Genomic DNA, 13,233 nt, shown 5'->3' with positions numbered 1-13,233 from the left:
CAACACGATGGCCCTTGGGAGTCGAAACCCGCGGCTTTCAAGTCTTCCAGGCAGCGATGCTACCCACGCACCGACAAGGCAATCTCTGGGGAACAAAACACACCAGCTGCGGGGCCTCGGGGCAGCAGGCAATCCCTAGGGGCTCAAAACCCACCAGCTGCGGAGCCTGGAGGCAGCAGCACCCAGGTCTGCCGACAAAGCGATCCCCGGGGATCAAAACCCTGGCTGTGCAGCCTGGGGGTAGCAGCGATCCCCATTTGCAAATACGGTGACCCTGTCTGCCGACAAAGCGATCCCCGGGGATCAAAACCCACCAATCGAGGATCCAGGAGCTGGTGACGTCCCCCACCCACCTACCAGGCGATCCCTGGGACTCAAAACCCCTCGTCGTGCAGCCTGGGGGCGACAGCAATCCTAATCCACAGACACAGCGACCCGCCTACCAACGAGATGATCCTTGGGGAACAAGTCGTGCTGGCCGCTGACATGACAAACCCTGAGAGTCAAAACACGCCAGCCAGAAGCCCTGGGGCGGCAGCAATCCTGCCTGCCTACACAGTAACCTCTGGGGGGTGGCGGTATCAAACCCTGATTGCCGCGCAGCGTAGGGGCGGCACAGCCACCCGCCTGCCGCAGTCAAGGCGATTCCTTGGAGAAGAAAACACGCCACCTTGCGGCCACGGGGCGGCAGCTCTGCTGTCTTTCCATAGGTGGTCCCTGAAGATCAAAACCAGCAGGTCGCGCAGCCTGGGGGTAGCAGCAACCCCGGTCCGCAGATACCGAAACCCTGCCACCAACATGGCGATCCCTGGGAGTCACCCCTATTGCCGCACGGCATAGGGGCGGCAAGGCCACCCGCCTGCTGCAGACAAGGCGATTCCCTGGGGAACAAAACACACCGCCTTGCGGGCTGGGGGCGACAGCTCTGCTGTCCTTCTATAAGGTGATCCTTGGGTAACAAACAGCTGGCCGTACCGCCGGGAGGCGGCAACAAACCCTATCCGCCAACATAGTGACCCCTGGGAGTCAAAACCAGCTGACCGCATAGCCTAGGAGCAGAAACGAGCCGCCTGCCCGTCACACATAAGGTGATTCTCTGGAGAATAAAACGTGCCTGGACACATAGCCTGGGGGCGGCAGTGCCTCCCGCCCGCCAACGAGGCAAACCCTGGAGGTCAAAAATCACCAGTCATGCGGTCCGGGGGCGGCAGTTCCACTGTCCTTCTACAAAGCGATCCCTAGGGATCAAAACCAGCCAGCAGCTTGGCCTGGGTATGGTGACGGCCCCATCCGCTGACAAGGCTTCCCTGGGAGGTCACACTCCGTTGGCTGCGCAGCCTGCGTGCAGCCCACATTCTAGGGTGACCACTGGGAGTCAAAACTCGTTGGCCGTGGAGCCTGGGGACAGTAGCGCCCCCTCCTTCCTCAGACACAGAGACCCATGGGGGTCAGAAACCGCCAGCAGCAGCACCCCCACCCACCCAAACGGCCCATGGCCAGGCCACCGTGCGGCTTGAGGGTCCCCACTCCCACCGCCAAAACTGAAAAGTAGAGCAAGCTGGAGGCGCACCCTGGCCCAAAGCAACTGGTGTGGTGAGGGGTCCCCATCGATCGCTGCAAACAGCTAGTCTCTCATCCAACAGAAGGCACACAAGTACATGAAAAGGTTCTCAACATCACTAATCATCAGGGAAATTCAAATCAAATCCACAATAAGATATCTCCTCACACCCCCTAGTGGCCCTGTCGAGCAAGGCCCACTGAATTGTGAAGAAATAGAAAATCTGAAAACATCGATCTCGCTTAAGGAGATATAATCAGTAATTAACACGTAATGGATTAAAGACTTAAGCGTAAGACCCCAAACCATAAAACTTGAAGAAAATATAGGAAAAGATCTTGACATTGGTCTTAACAACGAACTTTTGGATATGACACAAAAAGCACAAGCAACAAACCCAAAATAAACAAGTGGGACTACATCAAACTATAAAGCTACGTAGCAGAGGAAATAATCCAAAAATGAAAAGACGACCTGCAGAATGGGGGAATATATTTGCAAACCATATATCTAATGAGGTTATTACTGAAAAAAATATAAAGAACACCTACAATTTAAAAGCAAAAAACAAAAAACAAAACCAAAAAACAAATAATCCAATTAAAAAATTTATTTAAAAAGAACCTGAATAGACATTTTTCCAAGGAGGACGTACGAATTGCTAACAGGTACGCGAAAAGGTGCTAAATATCACTGATCATCGGGGAAACGCGAATCAAAACCACAATGAGATATCACCTCACGCATGTTAGAATGGCTATTATCAAAAAGACAAAAAATAAGACAAGAATAAAGGCAATCCTTGTGCACCATTGGTGGAAATGTAAATTGGTAGAGCCATTATGGAAAATACTATGGAGATTCCTAAAAAAATAAAAATAGAACTATCATAGAATCCAGCAATGCCTTCTCTGGGTATATGTCTGAAGAAAATAAAATCAGAATCTAGAAGAGATATTTGCACCCCCACGTTCATGGCAGTATTATTCACAAGAGCCAAGACATGGAAACAATCTGTCTATCAATGAATGAATGAATAAACCGTAATATGTATAATACACACACAGACAATAGAGTATTAGCCTAAAAATCATAAGAAAATCCTGTCATTTTTTACAACATAAACAAATCTGGAGGATATTATGCTAAGTAAGATAAGCCAGACAGAGAAAGACAAATACTAATACACGGTGTGATTTGTATGTGGAATCTAAATAAGTTGTACTCGTACAAACAGGCCAGGGGCTGTGGGGTAGGGGAAATGGGGAGATGTTGATCAAAGCATACAAACTTTCAGTTATAATATGAATAAATGCTGGGGATCTAATGTACAGCATGACAGCTATAGTTAATACTTGAAATTTTCTGAGAGTAGATCTTAAGTGTTCTCATCACACATGCATAAAAAAGATAACTAAAGTGGTGGATATATTAACTGGATTGTTGTAATCCCTTCATAATGTATATAATCACGAATAATACATATATAATCACATCGTATACCTTAAATGTGTACAATGTTAATTTTAACTTACACGTTAATAAAGCTGGGAGGGAGGGAGGGAGGCAGAGGCAAAAAGAATTCTCCTTAGTGAGAAATGAAATCTTTTGCTCAGTTGGGAAGATTTCCCATTTCTGCCCCGTATTGAAGACTATCTGAGTCCAATGTGAAATAGTCAAAGGGACAATGGAAAAATACTTTAGGCCACTTTAGCACATTCACAGGTATTCACAGCCTAAATATTTTCTCTGGGAGAAAATTACAAGTGGACATTTAGAAAGCTTAGAAAATCAATTCATTGTGACGACTAACCGAAGAGGTTCTGTTAAATATAACTCTGATATTTTCTATTTCTTTATTCCCTCTTCTCTGCCAAAGTGGGAACTGAAGCTTTGATCAGATGAGATTTTTTCCAAGTCCCCCATGTTATTTCCACCTTTGTGTCTCAGCTTATTAAACTTATCAAGTACCATCTGTGTTGTGTGTGAAATATGGAGGGTAAAATATAAAACACACAATATCAGGGGTACAGATATCAAGGCAAGGGTACAACATAAAACATAATGCATATGTATTCCCAAATTAGTAATTATCTAGGGACCAGAAGTGTAGAAGTTTAGCAAATTAATGCTATACGCATTTTCATAAAGTGGATCATTTTATTCCTTTTTCTTGCCTCTCTCTGTGTATCTTATTACGAAGGATGATCCTTTAAGTGGTTTGGGGAATTCCCCCCTGCCTTTGCACTCCATCCTGTTAAGCTCCATCTGTGTTAAGTGTGAAATATTTGGGAATACAACGTAAAACACATTCACGATTTAGCTAGTTTCTAAGGTTGTGAAAGACACAAGAGGATTTTTTAAAGAGCTTGGCAAATTAACTCATTATTACTAAGTGAGTGGATGGATAGATTTTCTCAGATGAATGTTTGGTATTTTTCCAACTCTCTGTGTTTCTTGAATTTTATCTTGCTTCCTGTATTCTTTCGATCTCCATCTTTCTGGCTTTTCTTTGTGTCTCTCTCATTGTGTTCATCTTTACTTACCTATGCTACATATCTGAAGAAGTAATATATACAATGACAGTGATGAGATTTATTCTAACAAATGCTCAAATTTCTAAGAAAGATGGAAAATAAGATCATACACCCCGATCCTCCTCTTAGAAAATTAATGCAATCATTTTCCAAGTAAGGAGAAATAAAATCAGTGCTGAAATAGGGAATGGTGTGAACAACTAGCCACAGATTCTGAGGTATTTCATTAATTTATTTAATGTGTGTTTGAATCTGGAGCACAGAGCATCGTTCCCCTTGGAACGATGTCATACCGAGGATTGGCAGCATTCAGAGAGAAGGCCAATCATACAAAACAGAACTTCTATGGATTGTAAGTATTTTCCTGGTCCAGCTTCCCATTCATATGCTGGACCCCACATATTCTGAATTCGGAAAGGAACATCTATAATTTATAGTGACATACAAACTATACATGTGACACAATAATATTTATACGGTTCCTACATCAAAAGCTATCAAAGGGTGTACAGCAAAAAGTCTCCCTCCCATGGCTGCCCTAAACCACCCATCTCATTTCTCCTTCCTTTAAGTAACTGCAATGAACGGCTTCTTGCATGTATTTCTAGAAATATTAACCCTATATGAACATACACTCCTATGCTGTTCAGTATTGTATGTTTTGCTTTCTTTTATTCAACACCATATCCTGCAGATATTCCCACTGGACAGCACGTAAAGAGCTTTCTCATTCCTTCTTACAGATGCATGGTACCGAATGGTGTGAATGAATTTTAATATGTTAATTCACCTTTTTACTGATGTACATTGTATCGCGTTTTCAAAACTAATTTGAGATGTAATCTAATCACATCTGCAATGACCCTATTTTCAAATCAAGTCACATTCCGAGGTACTGGGGGTCAGGACTTTACATTTTTGGAGGGGACGTAATTCATCCCGAAATATCTGCATGTCCACGAGTGAAGGGAAACTGGCAAGCTCATACACTGATAATGCGAGAGTAAATTGTTTAACCTTCTAGAATGGCAATTTGTCAATATATATATTAGAAATCTTTTAAACAAGTCTACTTTCTGAAGTAGCAATCTTGACATTCTGTCTCTATCCTACGCAGATAATTATAGAGGGACAAAATGCTATAGGGAAAAAAAGGTCTACACGGTGTTGATCATAGCATTAAAACACAGAATAATAGATAATTCATTAAATAGATTATGATCCATGTATGCGAGGCCATTAAAATGAAAATATTATTTTACCGAGTTTCACAATGAAATGCTACACTTCCCAATGACAATAACACTTATCACATCACTGCCGAGAATGCTGTGGCCTAGGAATAGGGTTTTGAAATTTTAAAGTAACTGAAAAGGGTAATAATTCATGTATGTCCACTCTTAATTGTTAAAATATTACTATTTATAACTAACAAGAAATAAGTATTGGTGAGGATGTAGGGAAAAGGTGCACTGTTGGTGGGAATATAAATTGGTACAGACACTATGTAAAACATATGGAGATCTCCAAAAACATTAAAAATAGGACTACCGCAATTCCATTTCTGGGTATTTATTTGAAGAAAACAAAAACATTAATTCGAAAAGATCTACGCACTCCTATGTTCACTGCAGCGTTATTTACAATAGCCAAGATATGGAAGCAGCCTAAGTGTCCATAGATAGACAAATAAAGAAGAGGTGGCACATATACAGTGGAATATTATTCAGCCGTAAAAGTAATGAAATCTTACCATTTGTGACAACATGGATGGACCTAGAGGGCATTATGCTAAGTGAAACAAGTCAGAGGAAAACAATACTGTAAAATCTCACTTGTATACTCTAAAACAACAAAACACAAACAAAAAACCAAGCTCATGGAGAATGGATTGATGGATGCCAGAGACGGGGATGGCGGGGGGCATGATGGGTGACATGGGTGAAGGTGGTGAAAACATACAAACTTCTAGTTATAAAATAACTACGTCCTGGGGATGTGATGTACAGCATGGTGACTATGGTTAACGATACTGTACCGCTTACTTGAAAGTTGCTAAGAGAACAGGTCTTAAAAGTTCTCATCACGAGAGAAACAAACTTGTAACTAGGTGCAATCATGGATGTTAACTAGACTTATCATGATCGTCATCTGGCAATGTAACAAATATCAAATCATCATGCTGTGCGCCTGAAACTGATAGAATGTTATATGTCAATTATATCTCAATGAAAAATATTACTAACTTGTGTGCACATTTTATTTGGATCCTATACATTTACTGATAGAAAAATATGCGTATGACATAAAATTAAATTTAAAAACAGCTTATAAAACTATCAATAATATGGTTTCATTTTTGTAAAAAAAAATGTAAAGGGAACTTTCTTAGAGGTTACATATACACCAAAATGTACAATAACCAGTTAATGTACCAAAATCTAAGATTTTTCTAGTGGTGGAATTAAAGAACATTTTAATTACTATTTCTAATTTTCCTACCAAGAACGCGCTAAAGACTAAACAAGCAGCGGTTTAAGCAAATGAAACGGGAGCCGGGGCCGCCTGGGTGGCCGACGCCGGGTCTCAAAAGCTGCCACCAGGTGAGCAGCGCCAGGGGAGCAAACGGGGGCGGGGCAGTGGCCTTGGGGATTCTGTCCCTCTGCTGGGTGGACATCTCAAGGGCCAGGGGCGTGGCGTCCTGGGCCTCCGGGGCCCGCCGTGCGGTGCGGAGCTGCGAGGGGCCTTGCCACGGGCGCAGACGCTCCCCCCAGGAGCCTCTGTCCCCCCTGCCCACAAGCGCCGGCGGGAGGGACAGCGGGCGCTGTGCTTCTCACAGATGCGGGCGGCTCAGCGACACGGAAGGAATGCACTTCGCAGGCGCCGAAGACAAGTCCCCATCCCCGGGCCTCTGCCCCGGCCCCGTCACCGCGCAGCCAGGCTCTCTGGCGCTGTCCCCAGGGACAAGGCCGTGGGGGAGGGGATGCTCTGAGCGCGGATGTCGGCAGCGATGGCGCGAGGAGACGCGACTGCCAGGATGGGCGCCTCGGCGCTCCGCTTCCACGGGGCGCGGGGGCGCGGAGCGCGAGCCCGCCAACGAGGCGGGCGCCCAGGGCCGGGGTCTGCACGTGCCGGCCCGGCAGCAGGTCTGCAGCCAGCGGCAGCGACAGCGCTGTCAGCCCCGCTTCACCGTGCGCAAAGGAGCCCGGGGCGGCCACACTTGCAGCACCTCCGGCGGGCGCAGGGCGCAGCCGGGGTCATAGCTGTGGCTCCTCGGCGGCCCCGCTGCCCCCGTGCGCCACGGCTGGGCGTGCCCCTCGCAGCGAAGGGCCCGGGTGCGGGTGGCCCGGGCACGCCCCCGGCACACTCCAAAGCCCGGCACTGGGCCTCAGCCGCTGGCGCGCACTGCTGGAGGGAGGGGACTCTTGGACGCGGCCGGCCACGCACACAGTGTCCGCCCGGCCTTTCATCTTGCACCAGCCACTACCCACTCCACGCATCGGACCCCGGAACCCGCTCGAGGGAGGAGGCCAGCGCACACCCCTGCTGCCCCACACGCTCCAGCTCCTCCAGATTATCCACCAGGTGACGCTCTCACCTACGTTTGGCCTTTAGACACCTCGGTATGGTGCCTTTCTCAAGAACAGCCTTTCCCCACACCAAATTCCAAATTTCTAAATCTTATTGTCATTTAAATCCTTTTCAAATGCTGATTTTTTTAAAGGCACCCTCCCCCGGTCCAGGCGTGGAAAGAGAACATGGCACACACTGTAACATCACAGGACAGGGAACAGCGGTGTCCAGCTAATGAAATAAAAGGACAAAAGTCCCCTACTTCATTTACAATTGTGGATTCAGAGATCTTTCACGGAGCCAAGTGTCGAAAGCTCCCATCCTTTAATGACTATATATATATATGTTGCAATATATATATGTATATTTTATTTTGCAATATATATATATGTTTTGCAATATATACAATATATATATGCATATATTTCAAAATATGTGGGCCCAAGATATACTCCAATTTGCAAAGTGCTCTAAGGCCAGTCGGCAATGAGGACAACTCTGTCCTCACCCCTGCACCTGGTCAGTTTCTAAATAGGACTTGAGGCTACAGAACAATATTCTGTGTCCAATTTACCAGTATCCAAGAATGAGCAACTGAGAGGACCTGGAAAGTTTTACCAGACTTCTTTCTGAGATGGGCGATTCACTTAAAATAATTTCATGCCTCATCCCGGGACCTCCTGGCTGTGCACCTGGCCTCGTTCAGCAAATGTCTCCATGAAACTTTTTTAGGTTCAAAGTTCATCAATCCCATCATTATGGCTTCCCTTTGCCTTCTCTTCTGCTACAGTCCCTTGACCGTCTACACCCACTCTCCAAAAGACAGCGGGGCATGGTGGTTAAGAGCCCGGGCTTGGAGGAGCCGACCTGCCAGGGTTCAGATCTTGGTTCTGGAATTGTATAACTGTGACATGGCGCAGGCCTATTACCGAATACCTCCATGCCTCAGTTTCCTCATGATAATAGTACCTACACCACAAGACTCTTTCGAGGATTACACAAGTTATTATAAACACTTAGAACAGTGACTGGCACAGGTTGCAAAATGCTTGTTAAATAAAATAAATACCTGTACTAGAGCGGATTATCTCTGTCCCAACGACATGGCCCAGGAGGTCATACTGATTCAGGCGAGAGCCATCCTGTGCTACTTCCACAGACTTGTTCTTCCCAAGAGTCCAAGAATAAACCACTTCGGCTGTTGTATAGGCATCTAAGGCAGAAAAAGGTCGAGAAGGAGAAGTTAAAGGGAAAGAAAAATGATTATCCTTGACACTAAATTTGCATGAGATTGAAATACAACTTCCATCTCAAAAGATTTCTTGGTATGTGTTCTCTCTTGGAAGTACATTTATACATCCATCTAATAAACAATCATCGTATAACTACTATAGTTTATGCTGGGTACACAGAAGTGAACCCAAAGTGGTCTGTTCCCTCACTGACCCACAATCTTTTGGACTGCCAATAGATTGTTAAACTTTTCTTTGGAGAGTAGAGAGTAGGGGCAAGGGAGGAATGGCTAAAGTATTGTCTAATGCACTTGTCACAAATTCAAGTGCTTACGGGAGCTAGACAGGTGTCTTAAATAAATAAAGCAGGCTAGCTGTAAGAAAAATTAACTGCCGGAAATATAATGAAAATTTATTTAATTAATTATAGGGTGCCCATATGAGATACAGCAAAAAAAAAATTGTACTAGGGATATTTTAAATTAAAAAAAAAAGAAAAATTGAGAGTAGCAATAAATAAAAATTATATTTCTTTGGCATTTACCACCCTTGATTTGCAGACAGAAACCTACCACTTTTTTTTTTCTGCAGCAAGGTGTTACTGTCAAGTCTTATATTTAGAATTCCAATGTCCAGTACAGAATTTAGTAGAGATTAGTTTTAACAGGCATATAGGTAAGGGGAATGGCGAGGGAACGAGGGGTGAGGTTATTTCGTTTTAGTCAGTATCTTACAGGAAGAGACTCGCTTTCTTTCCAGACGTGGACTGATTCTTGGCATAGTGGGTTTTATGTTCAGGGTGAGCACCTGGCCCTAACTCAGGCACCTAGGCTCGTTAAAGGCAAGCTGACCGCCAGCCACACTGCTCACTCATTTCATCCAAGTTTTGAGCTATCTGTCGTTCAAGTCAGTGGAGGCTATGGTAGCTGCTATGTCCATAATAAACTCTAAACGTTTTACCACAGAGAAAATAATTCCTAGTGAATCTACCAATGAACAAACAAACTCCGTGTCCCTACAAAACTTTGCAACATTGGACGTAAATTTCGTAACAGTTGGACATTAACCCTTCCTCACATGTACTAATTCTGATCTTCCTATATTACACTTCTTAGGACATTTTTGAATATACTCAAATAAACCATTTCCTAATGTGGGTGTAATGAGCAACATGCCAACAAATTCTTCATTCACATCAAAATTCTCATTGAAATCAGGAAAAAATACACATAACCCTATGGCATGTTTTATATCTGTGCTCTCATAAGCTACAGAAGACAATACCACAGGAAGTCTAACTTTTCCACATAATACACCCTGATTGGTTTCAGGCATTTCTTCAACACGCTGACAGAAATACTTCTAGTTCAACATATAATTTCTCCCCTGATTAATAGACATTTTAAATAAGGGTTGTATCTATAAAATATCTTGATGCCTGGAAAGGTTTGTTGCTTAAGGCAAAATCACATTTCCCAACAGCAACAGTCTGCGTATGAATTCAATCACAAGACCTGTTGAACTTTCAGGTTCAATTAAAAAAAAATAAATCATAAACACAATAAATAAACAAATCTGGAATTTTATGTGACATTTCCCAAATTTCAAACCTTGGCAAGTGATTTTAAAAGTTATAAACACTGTACGTATTAAGCAAATCACATCTGCAAACCATCAATTTGCAAACTCTGGTCTATAGACTTTCTCTCACCAATGGCTATGGTCTTTTATTTGTTGCGATTCAGTCTTGGAAACATAGCATCTTCTGCTGCCTGTGGGCTATCTAGGGCTCCCAATTGGAATTGCAGATCTTTAAACTGCTATCACCAAGAAGAAAGGGAAATCTCCTCAGTATTCTTCTCGCGCCCTTACCGCAAATTTATTCTTAAGACTATTAAGTGAAATGTAATTTCACAAGGCCCTTGTCCTCTCATTTTCCTCAGCACCTTCCATCTTTAGTACATACGCTTGGGGTTCCACTACTTCAGAAAATCATCTGTATATGTCTTCTTATCTTTGCTCTGTAGATGGTTGTAACTTCCTATGTTTAAAGGACGATGCAATATTCTGCTCAATATATCTAAGAGTTTGACAATGTAACAAATAGAACAGGTCTGTTCAAGGCAAAGGGTACGGAATGGGAGATGTTTTGCACCCCTAAGAAAGAAATTTCTTGCTGGATCTCTTAAGCTGAGTACCTCGAGTAGATAATATGAGCCCCCAAATCCTAACATGTCCTAGTACAGATGTGACAATAAATTGTGCAGCTACCAGTACCTTAGAAATGTCACTGGGCCCAGAGTGGCAACTTGCTTTATGCAAAAAGCAATGGTTTTATTTCTTTGAAAATAGTATATGAGAACAGAGGGCTCTGTGGAGAAAACAAAAATTCTCTTCTCATATGATGGAGGTCAAAGCAGGAAAGGCATGAACTGATAAAGGAAGAAAAAGAAAAGGAAGAAAATAATTTTTAAAAATTGAAAACTACCGGATTCGGTGTCTGCTCTCAATCTGCCCTTGTACTGGTAAACAAAGGTTAATAAGACACAGTAACTGCCATCAGGGTGCCCACAATCTATTGGGGGAGACAGAGAGCGTACGACAGTCGACAGTCGTAGTACAAGCCTGAACATGAAAAGGATTCACACTAGTGGAACAAGTGTTAAATGAAACCAGAGGAGGGTGCTGTGGCCTCTGCTTAGAGCGGAGTGTTGGAGAAGGATTCAGAAAGTAGACGTTACTTAGAGGAGGCCACCTTGCATGCATGAAAGGTCATTCCTAGCAAAAGAACACAGCGAAGGCAAAAAGCAAATGAAAACATGGAGTGTTAGGGGATTTCATGGTATTCCTGGACTTCTAGGCTAGAGAAAAGCTGAAATAACGTTATAACACATCCTGATTGCCCACACTGAGAAGTGAGGGTTTTTGGTCCATAGGCTACAAGTTATTGCAGACCTGCTTAAAGCAGAGAGATAACATGGCCAGATATATACTTTGGAAGGCTCGCTCTAGCTGCAGTATGGATGACTGGTGGGAAAAAGTGAAGCCGAAGCCAAGACAACAGCTAAAAGGCCGTCACAATGTTTGCAGTATGTGACCCTTAGGGCATAATATATAGTAGTGGACAGTGGGCTGAACTGAGTGGGACAGAGAGGAGATTTCAGAGGTAGAACATGTTATAACTGACGGCTTTTCATGACGGTTAAGGAAAAGGGGAAGTTTAAGGAAGGATTCTAGATGACTCGGGTTGTAGCTTTTGCGAGTTATGTGGATAATGATGGAATCCATTCACCCATGGGGAACAGAACTCTGTCCCTTTAGGCCTTCTCTTCTCTCTTTTCTCCAAGCTCCATGGGTTCCTTTAATCCTCAGCTTCCCTCCCGTAGAGTCCTACCTCTTCTCAGTTCCAATCACTTTATTTTTATGGAGGAACAGAGATGGAGTGTGGCGGGGGAGGGGGGCGGTGGATACTGCAGAAAAGATATCTACCAGCTGATTAGAACTACTCACTCTGTCAATATGGCCGCCTCAGTATATGGTATACGGGCTATGATGGCACAAGCATCTCCTTGCTTTTAGTTGCTTTGCCAAATGTCTCTTTCTATTACTTAAGCCTTGGTACATGTCAGGCCCCAGGAAAATGGCAAGTCAGAAACGATCCTGCCACAATGGCACCACTGAGAAAGCGTTCCCTCTGAACGCATATTGTCAGAGATTGCTTGCTTACTTTCTTGATTCTGTCACTCATTCAATGAATATTAAGAAATTATGTTAGATAGTTAAGGTACGGTGGTCGTAAGATATTTGAGGTCACGTCCCTTCATTGAGCTTACAGGATAGTGTGGAAAGACAGAAAATAAATAACTAAACAAAGAGGATAATATCAGACAGTAATATGTTCTGTGGAAAAGTAAAACAGAGTTTCTGAGGTAGGAGGGGGTTTCGGGACATACAGTGATCAGAGAAGACCTCTTTAAGGGGGTAGCTTTCCAGTCAAAACATGTAAAAGGAAAAAGACCCAGAACATGATGGAGAATATTCTTCAGGCCACAAAAACGGCAAGTGCAAAGGTTTCTGAGTGGGAAAGATCCTGCAGTGTTCTAGGAACTGGCCGAAGGCCAGCGTATAGGGGGGAGAGAGATGGAAGAGGTAAGTAAGAACTAGAATATAGGATCTAAACCAAGACAAGAGTCTATGGCCATGCTACCCTGAACAAGCTGGATCCCGCCTGATCTCGGAAGCTAAGCAGGGTCGGGCCTGGTTAATACTAGGAAGATCAGGTGCTGTAGGTGTAAAAAATAAAAAAAAAAGGGATTGTAAGCTGACAAGG

The 13,233-nt window shown here is 43.7% G+C and overlaps 1 protein-coding gene across 1 annotated transcript in view; it reads right to left on the bottom strand.

The window, feature by feature from the left end:
* Positions 1 to 13,233, bottom strand: part of GABRA3 (gamma-aminobutyric acid type A receptor subunit alpha3) — a 117,761-nt gene that overhangs the window by 32,338 nt on the left and 72,190 nt on the right. The window contains exon 6 of the mRNA XM_039873944.1: positions 8,741 to 8,884. Coding sequence (XP_039729878.1) covers positions 8,741 to 8,884 — 144 coding nt within the window. The remainder of the gene's footprint in view (positions 1 to 8,740; positions 8,885 to 13,233) is intronic.

This window comes from Pteropus medius, unplaced genomic scaffold (genome assembly GCF_902729225.1).
Source record: "Pteropus medius unplaced genomic scaffold, Ma_sr-lr_union100, whole genome shotgun sequence".
NCBI lineage: Eukaryota > Metazoa > Chordata > Mammalia > Chiroptera > Pteropodidae > Pteropus > Pteropus medius.
The sequence above is the reverse complement of the archived record's forward strand: the minus strand, read 5'-3'. Positions and strand labels throughout refer to the sequence as shown.